This window comes from Crocuta crocuta, unplaced genomic scaffold (genome assembly GCF_008692635.1).
Source record: "Crocuta crocuta isolate KB4526 unplaced genomic scaffold, BGI_CrCroc_1.0 scaffold234, whole genome shotgun sequence".
NCBI classification, from domain to species: domain Eukaryota; kingdom Metazoa; phylum Chordata; class Mammalia; order Carnivora; family Hyaenidae; genus Crocuta; species Crocuta crocuta.
In genome coordinates this window covers 994,923-1,009,473 of record NW_027529647.1, presented here as the reverse complement: position 1 = coordinate 1,009,473, position 14,551 = coordinate 994,923, and the positions used below count along the sequence as shown (strand labels likewise).

Genomic DNA, 14,551 nt, shown 5'->3' with positions numbered 1-14,551 from the left:
GACTTCACCGCACACAGAATAAGAACAGGGCACATTCGGGGTTTACAGAGCGCCCGCTGTGGGCTAACACTGCTTGATTGTTGGCCTTATCCACAAAGCTGACATTCTTGGGAGTTACAGTCACGCCGACCTGAAGGCCACTCAGCCTGGCAGGGGTGGACGGCATCTTGCTGTCTCCCAGCAGGCTGGCTAGATCAAAGGTTGGGGGCTGGCCTGGCCACCCTGGGGGGGGCGGTGATGTGGATGGGCATGGCACTCCAGCTTCTCACGCACCTTTCCTGCCAGCACCAGGAGCCCGGAGTCCGGGTCCAGCAGGGGCATCAGAGACCTGAGGGAGAGAGGGCTGGTGGGCAGGATGCAGCCAACCACTGTGCCTGACGGGCAGCTGGGGAGCTGGTGGCCTCGTGACCCCAGCCAGGGGCTCAGGCCATACACCCCACTGGCTGGAGTGACATGGCCCCTCTAGCTGTGTCTAGCCTGCTCCCCGCTACTCCTCTCTTCCAGGGCTGGCTACAGGCTGAGCACTTCCCCATGTTCTAGGCTTTCTAGCCCTGGGTCCTCCATCTGCCCACCCCCTGCATTCCGGGACTTGCATGGGCTCTGGGCATAAGGGAGCAGGGCCCTCTTTCCACACCTCAGTCCCAAGCTCCGTCCCTGGCCCACTGGCTCCAGGAAGGCCCCACACACGTTGTCTCTGGTCCAGTCACCTTGGCCGACCTGGGCATCACGCCAAAGTTCCCAGGGAAGATGAGGAGGCGTGCTAGAACCGGGGACTCCCTCCACCCTGCCCGATGCAGTTGGCCTGGGTGCACCAGGCCTGCACGAAGGTTTGGGGGCCACCTCCTCAGTTACCCCAGACTTCTTTGATATCTTAGAGACTCAGACCCCCGCCCTCGACATGACTTTGAGCCCCTGTGCCCAAGCCTAAGCCAGGGGCTTGGAACAGGGCTCCCTTCACCACAGGGCATCCTTGCAGTCCCTGCTCTGTTCCCGAGGGGGGCTCTGTGTGGGGGACAGTGGCTGGGAACATACACCCCAACGCCCCTGCCACTTTGTGGCCAATGGGCTGTCACTGTCCAAGAGAAGTCTGACAGGTGCCTTCATCCATTTGTTCTCTTGGTTTTCATTCCATGTCCCTGGACCCGAAGGCCTGGAACTCTCACCCCAATGCTGACACTCACCCTCAAACAGAGCCCCTTCCTCATTGTGTTTCCAGTGGTCAGAGGTCACCAGCTGTGGCAGCTGCATCCAACCCTCACCCAGGCAACAAAGTCCCCCTCCCTCATCCATCCCCTTTCTGGCCAGCTGCCCACCTCCCCTCCCCACCCTGCTGGAAGCCACAGAGTGGGTTGGGAAGCTGGGTGGGGCCATGGGTGTCTCCACGGCTTCCTGGAGTGCTCTGGGCTGGTCACCTGTGAGTAACAAGGGCTCTAATTACCTTGGGCTGGCAAGGTAAGCCAGGCTCAGAATTGCCTTTCTTGACCTGGTCTGACTATTGTCTTCTGTCGGGGAGCAGCTGGGCAAGGGGACAAGGTGGATGTGTGCCCTGGGGTGCCCCTCCATGCTGATGCTGGCTCCAGGGGGGCTGGAAATAAATCCCTTCAGCAGCCCTAACAAGACTTTCATCCACTCCCTCATTCATTCCCATTCATTCCTTTGCTGAACTATCTGTGCCCAGCCCTTGGCTCAGCCTGCAGGTGTGACCAGAAGTAGAAGTGAGAGCAGAAGACCCGATCTCTGTCCTCAAGTTGCTCACAGCTTGGCCTGAGAGGCAGACAGAGCCCCCCTTCCCCAAACACACAAAACACATGAAAGAAAAGTTCCCTGAGAATAGCCAGCAAAGACCCAGGGGGACCTGACCCTTACTGGTCACAGGGGAGAGGGTGTTCCATATGCCCCAAAAGGTAAGGAGGAATCACCCAAGAGGGGAGGGTTCCAAGTAGAAAGATCAGCATGTGCAAAGGCCCTGCAGGTATGTCAGGCAGGGGAATGGTCTTTGCGGTGTGAGGAACAGGGCAAAGGAGGATGTGGATGACGGCTTAAGCAGTGATGGTGAGGGGATGAGCCTCAGGATGGGGTGGGTTGGGGCCACACAGAACAGGGCCTGGTACCTGAGGAGGGGAATTTTGCCTCCCTCCATTGGACAAGGAACAAGAAGCTGATGACACGTCTCAAGTGCAGCAGGCAGGATGAGACGTGTGCCAAGCAGAGACCACCATATGGAGATGGACAGGAGAGGGTAGACACAAGAATGATGGGCTCTGGGCAGCGTCAGAGAGTAACTGGGACAGAGGGACTCCTGAGGCGCCCCCTACCTCTGGCACCTTGGCAGGAACTGGGGAACGGGCCTGTGGGTGGCATAGACAGCTCATCTGTGCTCCACGCACACCTCCTCGAGATACTCCACCTGGCCTTCCCACACACCCACTCCATCAGCTCCAACTGGCCCGCCCACTGACTCAGGGGCTGGGGGGCGCGGGGGCAGGAAGTCATGGAGGGCAGGGCTGGCTCCCCCAACAGGTCAGGCCAGTCTTCCTTGCCTCAGGCAGAGCCATCCACAGGCACAGGCCAGGAAATGGGGTCATGGCACCCAGCCCCAAGGGTTGGCCAACAGCCGGCACGGGCCTGACCCCCGGCCTTGTGAAGAGATCCAAGCCAGGTCTGGGTCTGGAATGCAGAACATAGTTCCTGCCTGGCAGAGGGCCACCAGAGGTGGTAAGAGCTGGCATCTCTCCCGCTGTCATGGTATGGGGCAGGGCTGACATCTGGGCCTGCCACTGGAAAGGGCTCTGACCCAGGTCCAGGGGTCTGCCCCAGACCCAAAGTCATAGAAGGTCTAGAGCCTAGATTGGGCCCCTACCTCCAGGCCCAAATCCCAGAAGATACAGGTACCAGGTCACATGAGGGAGAGGCTGGTGCCTGATAATCTCATCAGCTTTCCTAATATTCCTGCAATTAGCACAGGAAGTACTGCCTGCCAGGAAAAGCAGTTTTAAGAGTTCTCTGGTTCTCCCTGGCAGCATATCTCTCCCCTTCAGCCCCACCAACCTAGACATTCTGGCATCACCAGCGGTCCAAAGCAGTCCAGATCTCTTGGATCTGTCCCTGTTACTCAGGCTGGGCAGCTGAGACCCTGTTGGACCAATCCTAGGCCCACACTCCCTTAGAACCAGGCTCTAAGCAGGGGGGTTGGAGGGTAGTACCTTGAGGCCATATGAGGAGAGAATGGAAAAACTGGGGAGGGAGTCCCCTGGAAGCTGCCTGTGAACCTCTGGGTGAGTAGTAGCATGGCATGTGTAAGTCCAGGCCCAGCTTTGGGGTAGTGGGTGGACCCTTTAGGCAGGTGGGTGGGCTCTCTGGATAGGGAGGCGAGAAGCTTTAGGGCCTGTCAGAAAGTCCTGTTCCTTGGGGAAAGGCAAGCTGGAGCACCATACCCAGGGGCATCTGTAGACCCTCCTGAGGCTTTAGGGGACACAGGGCCATCTGACCCACACCACACAGTACCCACTGCAACCTCAAATGCTTCCGGGGAGTGTGAGCGGTTGGAGCACCCCTGGTGGAAGACACCTGGGAGTTGTGGGGACTGGGGTGGCCAGTGAACCTCAGCCTCCATCAGCAGGGAAAGCTACTTCTCGGCCCTTGCCCAGAGTTCCTACTGAAGGGCAAGCAGGGAAGTCCCATTTTAATGTGAAACCACTGGATTTTTCAATGTTGGCAATGGCTTCAAAGTTTTCAAAAGTCCCAAACGAGCCAAATGAAACACACCAGAAAGCCAGCACTGGCCCAGGAGCAGAGGCTCACAAGTCATGCCCCAAATGTACATACACCAAGAAAAGCATGTGGTGCAGGCCAGGATGGAGGGGATGGCAAGTACCCCTAGGGCTTCTGGGAGCTGGGAGCTGAGCTGGTCCCCAAAGCCTGAGGCATGATTCTGGCCACAAGCATGGAGGAGGAGGGCAGAGCATTTTCCTGGAATACTCTAAGGCAGGGGATTTTTCTGGACTAGTCCAGTCCCTGGCACCCATTGCTTCTGCCTGTCAAGGGCCACCATCAGCTGCACCCAGGCCCAACCCACTGACAGTGAGGCCCAACCTCCCAGCTCATCCCACCCTGTCCAGCACAATAGTAACAGTGGGGCCTTGGGCAGACGTTCACTTCCCTTCCTGCGTCTCAGTCCCTTCATCTAAAGTGTGGGGAAGGTGGTCCAGAGATGCTCAGCTCCTTGAAAGCCCTCATGGCTAAAAGCACCCCCGAACTCAGATTCGGCATTAGAGATTGTACTTAGGAGGCTCTTAGAAGGTTCTGTGTGCCCTGCCCAAAAGTTTTTGAAATTGAAATTAGCTACCAACAGTAACACACTGAGAGATTTCACCTAAAAAAACCCCAAAAAAACAAAAAAACAGATTTCCAGTTTCTCTTGAAAAACCTGAAACTCTGGCAGACCCGGGGGCAGGTCACAGGGGCTGAGCCCTTACACCAACCCTCACCCACCCACCCTAGCCTCTCCAGGTCCCCACAAGCTCTGGGGTCTGCTCCTCAAGTTTGTATTACATTTATACCACCTGCCTGGTGCGTCATAGGCATCCGGGCTTGGGACTCTTGGCCTCAATATTCTCTTGCTTTTTACACGAAAAACAGGGGCCCGCCCAGGGTTATATGGCGAACTAGTGGCAGACCAGACTGGAGCGCGGGACTCCTAATTCCCTCAGTCAGGGGGTGGAGTATGCATTAGGCTGCACCAACGACCCCTTCGGCGGAGAGAGGAGGCGGGTCTCTGGCGGCCCCGCCCCGCCCCGTGGGGAGAGGCCCCGCCCCCTGTCCTTAAAGTGCGACCCGCCTCCCGCCGGCCGACTCCGCAGCCCAAACCCAGGGCGGGGAGACACGGACGCTGCTGCCTCGAGACCCTGGAACCCAGGACCCCTCCAGGCCGGCCGGCCCACTCCGCCCGGCTCCCGCCGCCGCCCGGTGAGTGTCTGCCAGGCTGGGGCGTTGCGGATGGAGACGGGGGGCGCTATGGGGCGGGCGGTGCAATGCTCCGATCACGCGCGCGAACCCCCTTCTCGCGCGTACACGCACTCAGGACGGACACGCGCCCCCCAGCCTCGCACGATCACCCGGGCGCAGGGCAGGCGGGCCCCTTGCACACCCTCTGCCCGCGCCCGAGTCGCCCCCTCCTCCTGCAGTCCCGGACAGCCCCACAGCCCGCGCGCTTACAAGGCTCACGGGCCAGTAGCCGGCAGGGCTGCGAGCAGACAAAATAAACACCCCCTCCCTCGCTTCCTCCTCCCACGGCTGGGCCCTCCGGCATGACCAGTTTTATGAATCAAACCCCTTTGAGGGGATAGCCAAGCCATAGTCTTGGGTTACTTTTACCTCCTGGAGTGGGACACTCTGGTTCTGGGCCTGGAGCCCTCAGTGCCCCTGTGCAGATCTGTTCAGATTGGCCGCCTGGGGTACTGAGGACCCTGTCACCCAGGGCAGAGCCAGGGGGCCAACAAGCATGCAGCCCTGGGGAGGAGTCGGGGTGGCTAAGAAATATTTGATGGCCCACAGGGCACGAGGGACAGTCCTTGGCTGGCTGGGGCCCTTCATTTTCCAGATACTACGGTGCCCCGTCTCTGCCATGGACAGGGCTCTGCTTGGGCTATGAACCCAATGGCCTGGAGCCAGCTTAGTCCTTTGTGTCCCTGGGCTGGCAGCTCTGGGGCCTGAGGGCTGCTGAGGTCCCCTGTGGTCACTGGCAGGCCAGGCAGTTGGTGCCAACCATTCTGCCTTGCCCCCATTCGTTAAAGATTACCACACTACGGTCACTGACTGCCTCTCCTGCTGGGGCCCAGGGGTGGAGTCTGCAAGGTGGGGAGGAGGAAATGGCCTGGGGGGGGTCCCAGGATCCCCCTGCTTGCCTTTTGGCAAGGACAGGTGAGGTTCTGGAAGAGGCACCAGGACGCAGAGCCCTCTTCCCCAGGCCAAAAGCTTCTGGGGCTGGGTAACTGTACTAAATGTTAAAGGTTCCTTCCCACTAAGGCTGGACTTTGGGTGTTGGGAGCATAGAAGGGCAGCTAGGTGGGTGCCCTCCAAGTGGGGTCCATTTGAGCTGGCTCAGAGGGCAGCAAAGTCCAGTATGGGCCCAGCTGCTGGCAAGGCCCAAAAGGGATAAAGCAGGCTGGTGGGGGGATGGGAGAGCAGTCCCCTGGGTTGGCTGTCTTCTCCCAGGGGAATCAGCCCCCGGAGCTTCTGTAAACAGAGTGTCAGAGGCAGGAAGAGGGCTCTGGTAATGAGCAGCCCAGCTGGATTCCCTCCAGACCATTATCTGGCCCAGGGAGGGAGGATGAGCACACACGTGCCAGGCTGGGGGCCCGGGCACTGCCTGTCCCCACCTCCCCCAGGTGCAGACTAAAACAGCTACCCTGGGACTTGTAGGTCCAGAAGGTCAGATGGAGTCGGTGGGGGGCTGCAGTCCCAGGGCATTTGCCGGGATGGCACAGCTTTCTCCACACTCTGGAAATGGGGGAGGGAGGATTGAACACAAGAAGCCCCTCAGACACTGCCCAGACCTGTGCTCTCCTTAGGAAGCCTCCTCTGGCAGGCACGGAGATGCCCTGGGCAGATGGGTCCACAGTCTCTGCCTCCCATTCCTGACACCCCCGCTACTGCCCTGGGGGAGCTGGAGCAAGTACCACGTAGAGACATCTGAGTTCTCATGGGGTCTTATAAGTGAACCCCATCCCTGAGCTGGGCAGTTCCTGGGAACAGGAAAATGGGGTCTCAGCTGGGCCCAGGAAGCAGCTCCCACCTCAGCAGGCCAGCCAGCCAGTCCCCCTTGATGACCAGAGAGAAGGCTAGGGTGGGTCTGTCCCACAGAAGCATCCCTGACCACTGGCAGGCCCTGAGCTCTTGGAAAGGGCAGCAATGCCACCTAACCCGGTTAGTGACCCCTCCTGTAGCCCCCCTCAGCTCCCCTTAAGAATCCCTCCCTGAGCCAGGGAGCCCAAGGCTCTGTACTGCCAAGAAAACCAGCTCCCCTCACTGCTGTGGAATTTGCAAGATTTCTTGGAGAAGGGGGAGGGTGAGGGTGAGGGTGAGGGTGTGTGTGTGTGTGTGTGTCTGTGTGTGTGTCAGAGCACAGCCCAGTGGGCGTGTGTCTGGCGTGGGCATGTGTCTGCGCGCGCGTGACTGCAACGGGGTTGTGTTTGGGGGCGGGCAGGGGTGCTGCGGGAGTCTGACTGCACCACAGGCGGACAGGGGCTCAGCCTTCTTCCTTTTATCGGTTTCCACATTCCAGAGTCAGCCGGATTGCTTTCCCTCAGCTGGCTGGGCCGCCTAGCCAGCCAGGCCCTCAGGCCTCCCCCACTTTTCCTCATTCCAGCCTCTCTGGGTATGAGGAGGCTGAAGCAGGCTCCCTTGAACCACCTTGGTTTTGGGGGATAGAGGCAGGCAAGGGGCCAGTTCTCCAGGTTGGGGACGGTCCCCCCAACCAGTCTCCTCCAGGGGAATGTAATAAGGCTCTGACATTCTTCCGCGGCTGCCTGAGAGATTTAATTAAAGAGGGAGGAGAGAGCTGGCTTGCACTGAGAAGAGGCTGGGGCTGGGGGTTGGGGCTGGGACTGGGGCAGTCACTGGGGCCCCTACTGGCCCTGGGCCTGGATGGGCAGCAGTAAGAAGTGAGAGACCCAGGCTCAGGGGGCTGGGGTGTGGCTCCCGAGCAGCTCATGGACCCCAGGAAGGGACACTTCTGCCACAAGGAAACTGAGAAACTTGGGCATGGCAAGAATGAGAAGGGCAAGATTCCTCTAGGGCCACTTCCTTCTCAGTCCCTGCCTAGGCCCCAGAAACCCTGGGCCCAGCAGGCTTGGGCTAGTGGCCTCCCTTGGTGACTAAGGTCTTCCTCTGGCAAATTCAGGGTTAATTGCAGGGTTAGGGCCTTCCCTGATGAATGCTTGGCCCTGGGTGGGGACAGGGCAGCAAGGCAGGCCTGTGTCTGACTGGGCCCAGCCCCGTGGCATCACACCTGTGTGTGCAGATGGTGGCATGTGGACTGGCCCATTTCTAGTTGGGCCATGGCCACCAAATAGCTCCCGGGGCAGCAGGTGTCCACTCCCAACAAGAGTGGCACCTCTCCTGACTGAAATGACATATCTCGCCACCCTGAGGGCCCACTTGAGCGAATGGCTTTAGTCACTGGTGTCCCAGCCCTGGGCTGACAGGTCTGGTAGCTGCCAAGTCACCCATGGTGCCAAGGAAGGCAGCCACTTGGGGCCAGTCTTGGGGGAGTGGGGGCAGTGGGGATGAGGGCCCAGCTCCTGCTCTTTTAGTGCTGCCAGCCAGCCACCCCTGCCACATTTTTGGGGGATCCAGACCCCTCCTCGGATGAGGAGATAAAGCTGACAATCAGACTGTCTTCCTTTGCAATCTTCTGCCCCAGCATCTGAACCCAATAGGGGCGACTCCCCCAAAGAGCTTTTCCCAAACACAATTCTGCCTGGGCCTTATCCCAGAAATTCTCATTTAATTGGCTGGGGTTGGGGGCAAGGGTGGTAGTGGTGGTGGTGGTGGTGAGGCATCAGGAACTTTCCAAAGCTTCCCAGGTGATTCTGATGTGCAGCTGGGGTTGAGAAAGCCCTGGGGTTATAGGTGGGAGACAGAAACCCAGAAAGGGAAGAAAACTGGATGGGGTCATGAAGTCTGTGGGGGCCTCATCTGTAGAACGAGCAGAGCTGGCTGCGGCGGTAAAAAGAGTAAGGCAGAGAGGCCGAGACTAGTAAGGACTCCCAGCTTCATCACAGGGTCAGACTAAGGCCGCCACCCCCACCTCAGCCCCTTCCCCTAAGGGCCCAGGACAGAGACTCTGACCTCTCTGCTTTGCTGTGCCCCAGGGATGGGGAGATAGGCGGACCCAGCCCAGGCTCTGAGCCTCCTCAGACACGTCAGCGAAACTGGAGCCAGCCGTCCTGGCCGCCGGCATGGTCCCCGCCTGCCTGGGGGGTTGGCAGACTCCTGGGCTGGGCTCCTGCCAGGCCTGGCCAGCAGTACTTAGCCTGGGGTGGGGGGTGGGGGGGGCGCAGCACTGAGAGCCAGAGGCCCAGAGTCTCAGGGTCAGACCTGCAGCACCTGACCCCTGCACCCACTTTGTAGTGTCTGGCACAGGAAGGGGCTGTGCTGGCCTCATCTGTTTGTCTGTCTGACCCTATTCCCTCCCCAGCCTCGTGCCCTTCCCCAGGAGCAGTGAGATGAGCAGCCTAAGGTCTGATGTGGTTACAAATGCCTGGGTTCCACCCACTCATCAGTCCCTGCCTGACCCAGTCAGTGCCTGTGTGTCAGTGGGTGCCTCCAGGTGCTCCCCACACTCACAGGTGGGTGGGGGGACCAGGGTCCTCCTAAGAGCTCTTCCCTCTGTTCCCTTCCCCCACCTCCTGGTCATATGTTGAAGGGGGCTGGCCAAAGGTCAGCTCACTCCCCTACTCACTTGCAGAATTAAAAACACACCTCATCACTCGCTGTCTTCAACTCCTACTCTCCCATACCTGAGGGTGGAGGACAGAGGGCAATTTCTGCATGGAGTCCTCACCCTGGACCCAGGGGACCTCTGGTCTGTGCTGAAAGTGGCATGAAACCCCTCTCACACCATGGCATCCTCACCCTGTATGTGCTGAAGGTCGGGCTCAGGTTCTATGGGTAACACCTTCAGTAACTAATGTTTACCGAGCACTTAGCAAGTGCTCCAAGTACAAACTAAAGAGCCCTGACAATGAGGTGCTATAACCAGAACCTCCCCGCTCCCCGCCTTCACAGATGGGAAGGGAAGTGAAGGGCCATGGCCAGGCTCTCCCGCAGCCAGGCTGGGACTGTGGACAGTGGGACCTTAAAGCCCCATCCCAGCAACTGTCCCCTGGAGGGCAGCAAGGCCAGCAGCAAGAGCCTGGGCCTCTGTTTCCTGCCTCTTCACATCACACCATGGTGGGGCCAGGCCACGGTAAGGCTGCAGAGTCCAGGTGTAAGAGAAAAGACCTGGACCCTTTGCCTTCCTCCCACCGCCCTTCCCACCCCACCCCCCCAAGCCCCAGGGCTGCCTATAGATGTCTCCCCTCACCCTCTGCAGAGGGAAAGGTCCCACCTCCCTGCCTCGGGTCAGCAGATCAGATATCAAAGCCCAGGCCCCTGGTCCTTCAGAGCTGCTAGAATTGCAATGGCCAGGGCAGCCGTGACCTCCCATGAGATACCCCACCCCCAAAGCACACACACACCAGAACGAGCCCCAACAGGCGGAGTCGCTCCCAGAACTTGTTAAAAGAACTTCCCCATTTAAAAACAAACAGAACAACACAAAACTACAACTCTGGGTGCTCAGAACAACTGCAGAGAGTGAGGCAGGGCTGGGGTGAAAATGGGGCCCAGAAGTGAACAGGGACTTGGGAAGCTGTTTAGGGGCTGACGCTGGGCCCACACTCAGGCCTCTATCTCCTGCTCCTCTGCTGCCCACGCCCTCCACGGTCAGGCTTCACCTTCCGGGTCCCTTCTAGGGGCTATGTGGTCTACTCTTGGTGCCAGGACAGCCCATGGCGGAGCCCCCAGAGCTGCCAGCACCCACCTTCCCATTTCCCAAAGCCCCAGTGCCAACTCCTCGCTGGGCCGGTGGAGCAGGGCTCTGCATCCTAGCTGCTGCCTGCTGGGATCTCCCCAGCCCAGGATGCCAACTGCTCTTGTTCTGACCCACCGCCTGCTGCCCACCAACGCGGCCAGATTGCCACTTTGTGGCTAGACAGACTACAGCGACCCTGCCTCCCTCCCCTGTGATGACTATTGATTTAAAGGGCCACCAGATTCTGGGGTGAAGCCCAGAGCCCAGGCAGATGCCCCTCCTCAGTGTAGACCAGGGAACGCCCTCCAGCATGCACCCTAGGCCCCCAGGGGCCACGCCCAGCTCCGCTCCGTGTTTAAGCACTCCCAGTCCTAGGAGGTGCTGACTGAAACGCCTGGGCAGACAGCGAAGAAACAGAGGCTCTGAGAGAAAGCCGAGGTCTAATGCCTCATGGCTGGGATGCCCCTGGTCCAGGCTGCCTGACTGGAGAATGAGCTCTTAACTACGACCTTATACAAAGCCCAGAGGGAGCTGAAGCCGCAGGGGTGGCCACGTGTAGGGTTCCCTCCCACCCTGGAGCCTGGCTGCTCCTTTCCTGACCCTGCCTGCCCCATGGGGAGGGCTGATTCAGGGGGAAGCAGCTCACCCCACACGTGGATGTGGGGGTGGGGGTCGCACACAGCCCACATCTGGAGGCCGGGCCACACCCGATGCCTTCTGAGTCAGTGAGGGTGGAGCGGGTCCACTCCGGGGAGGAGGCTGGGTGCGGTGCACGTAGCCCCCTTGGGATGGTGCCGGCAGGGCCAGGGGGTCACGAGGCCTTCCAGGTTCTGGTCCAAGCATCATCTGACGTTCAGCATGAGGCCCTGCCCCAACGCTCACTCAGCAAAGGTGAGCTAGGCATGCTCTGGGACACATGCGAGCAGGCAGGGTCTCCCCTCAGGGTGGGGGTGGTAAAGCCAAGGACCTTAGACAGCCAGGGAAGGGGCACCAGCTAGAGGTCGAGGAAGGTCTTCCTGGTTGGCCTCTGAAAAGTGGTCGTTGGTGTTAACTAAGGGGGCAGAGGCTCAGAGACCCACTTCCCTGGCAGAGGGGACCCTGCAGGGTGGGGCCAACCTGGGTAATAGGCCTTTACCTAGAGCTGGTCTCCCCGGGGACTTGTCTAGTCTGTCCTGGGACCACCGGCCCCCCTCTTCTGTGTCACATTGCAGGAGCCAATGTTCCTGGGGGAGGAGCCCGNTTATCTGCCATGGCCTGATGGCTGGCAGGCATGGGGGAAGGGGAGGCTGAGGCCCAGCACAAAAGGCCCTTGTGTGAGCAGAAGGCGCCTGGAGGGGAGGAGTGCCGGCCTCAGGGACTCTAGGGGCCCAGAGAGTGGGGACTGCTGCTAAGGTGGCCCCTGGGCTCTCCGCAGGATCCTGAGTAAAGGGGGGCCCCGTGCTATGGCCCCATTCTGTCTTGAGCAGTTCCAGCTACGAGCTGGGGCCCGGAGCAGCCAAGGGAGGCCCCCACCACCCTGGGCAGGACCGGGCCCCACATCAGGAGGGCAGGACCATCACAGGCTGCAAGCCTAGCTGCACCTGGACGTGGTTAAGGACCTGGGCTCCAGCTCAGATTTCCCGGCAGTGGGAAGGCAGCAAGTCACTGCACCTCCTGGAGTCCCCCTCTCTCCTGTCATCTGGGAGCAGCGAGAATAGTTTCCACCTGCTGTGGCTGTGGGGGGCACCATGCAAGGGGACTGTAAATGCTCAGTGTGCTAACAGGAGGGAAGACCTGCCTGCCGCTCATTCTCAGTGTTCTGGCCAGAGCAGACCCCAAGAAAGAGCAGATGAACCAATCTGCAGAATGTTTCTAGACTCAGCCCTGTTTCTGGGGCCACCTTGCAACCAGTGTCCCTCCGCCTGCCCCCAGGTCAGTCCAGGGAGGCCAGGACCCCCCACCTCTAGATCTGTCATCGCACCTCAGATGGGGGATCTGAAGACCAGGGTTCCCTGTCTCCCTGCCCCCCCCCACACACACAGGGGGACACCTGCCAATGGCTCAGGCCCTCCTCTGCCCCCTCCTCTAGGAGTGTCCCCCACCCTGGCCAAGTCCTGGCTGGCCCTCAGCTCCCATATGGGGCAGGTCTGACTTCATAAATGGAAAAACACGGATCCCATAGTTTCCGTGTGAAGTCTTCCCGCTGCGGTCTCTCCTCGCTTGGAGGACACAGAGCGTGGAGGCAGGGGCCAGCGGTGCAGGGCAGTCAGCTTCTCTGCTTACGCACTGGCCGCCCGCCCCTTCTCTCCCAGACGCTGTAGGGAGGGGCTGCCGCTCTAGGACCCACCATGCTCCCTCCTGACCTGAACACTTCAGCGGGGGGGGAGGGGGGGGCTGGAACTGCAGGGAGGGCACAGAGCCTGATACTTTCTGACCATGCGTTCTCCCTGAGCCACAGAGGCAAAAGGGCTGGGGTTAAGAAGAGGATTTTCATGGTTACTGAGTGTTTGGGGGCCAGCCTCCCTGTGCACATCAGCCCACTAAACCCTGGTGACAGCACAGGAAGTAGCAACTGATATCCTAACAAAGTCATGTGACTGCTTGAAGTCACTCAGAGAGGGAGTGATGGGGCCAGGGCAGGAACGAGGCCAGGGCACTGGGGACCTGACTCATAACTACTGTGCGCTGTCGGATTTGGGGGCAGAGAGTGACGAAGGGGGCTGGGAATTCCCTTCTTGGTCCTTCCTGGTGTGGCTGTCCCCTGGGCCCGTGACTCATGGTCTCCTGTCTCTACTGCTTCTCTGCTCCCAGGATCCAGAAGATGTACCCCAGAATCCCCCTGCCCCAGCTGCTGCTGCTGCTGCTGCTGCTGGCCCCAGGCTCCGGAGTGCAGAGCTGCCCAACTGGCTGCCAGTGCAACCAGCCGCAGACGGTCTTCTGTGCCGCCCGCCAGGGAATCACGGTGCCCCGGGATGTGCCACTGGACACCACAAGCCTGTATGTCTTTGAGAATGGCATCACCACACTCGACACAAGCAGCTTTACCGGCCTGCTGGGGCTGCAGCTCCTGGACCTGTCACAGAACCAGATTGCTAGCCTGCCTGGCGGGGTCTTCCAGCCACTTGCCAACCTCAGCAACCTGGACCTGACTGCCAACAGGCTGCGCGTGATCACCAATGAGACCTTCCGCGGCCTGCGGCGCCTGGAGCGCCTCTACCTGGGCAAGAACCGCATCCGCCACATCCAGCCGGGAGCCTTTGACACACTCGACAGCCTCCTGGAGCTCAAGCTGCAGGACAACGAGCTGCGGGCCCTGCCCCCACTGCGCCTGCCGCACCTGCTGCTGCTCGACCTCAGCCACAACAGCCTCCCGGCCCTGGAGCCTGGCACCTTGGACACTGCCAATGTGGAGGCACTGAGGCTGGCCGGCCTGGGGCTGCGGCGGCTGGACGAGGGGCTCTTTGGCCGCTTACGCAACCTCCACGACCTGGATGTGTCCGACAACCAGCTGGAGCGAGTCCCACCAGCCATCCAGGGCCTGCGGGGGCTGACGCGCCTGCGGCTGGCTGGTAACACCCACATTGCCCAGCTGCGGCCCGAGAGCCTGGCCGGCCTGGTGGCCCTGCAAGAGCTGGACTTGAGCAACCTGAGCCTGCAGGCGCTCCCACACGAGCTCTCTAGCCTCTTCCCCCGCCTGCGGCTCCTGGCAGCCGCCCGCAACCCCTTCAACTGCGTGTGTCCCCTGAGCTGGTTTGGCCCTTGGGTGCGGGAGAGCCGTGTGGCCCTGGCTAGCCCAGAGGAGACGCGCTGCCACTTCCCACCCAAGAACGCTGGCCGGCTGCTCCTGGACCTTGAATATGCTGACTTTGGCTGCCCAGCCACCACCACCACAGCCACGGCACCCACCACAAAGCCCGTGGCGTGGGGGCCAACCCTCTCACCTTCCAGTCCAGCTCCCACCTGGCTCAGCCCCAGGGAGCCTGCCACCCCCAGCCT

General features: G+C 60.4%; 2 protein-coding genes across 2 annotated transcripts in view; one reads left to right on the top strand and one right to left on the bottom strand.

The window, feature by feature from the left end:
- CORO7 (coronin 7) overlaps positions 1 to 14,551 on the bottom strand; it is a 39,389-nt gene that overhangs the window by 7,497 nt on the left and 17,341 nt on the right. Inside the window, exon 5 of the mRNA XM_077762524.1 lies at positions 274 to 328. Within this exon, the coding sequence (XP_077618650.1) occupies positions 274 to 328 (55 nt within the window). The remainder of the gene's footprint in view (positions 1 to 273; positions 329 to 14,551) is intronic.
- VASN (vasorin) overlaps positions 4,856 to 14,551 on the top strand; it is an 11,208-nt gene continuing 1,512 nt past the window's right edge. Inside the window, 2 exon segments of the mRNA XM_077762525.1 lie at positions 4,856 to 4,965; positions 13,367 to 14,551. The exon segment at positions 13,367 to 14,551 is cut by the window's right edge and continues 7 nt beyond it. Of these exon segments, the coding sequence (XP_077618651.1) occupies positions 13,377 to 14,551 (1,175 nt within the window). The 5' untranslated portion in view covers positions 4,856 to 4,965; positions 13,367 to 13,376.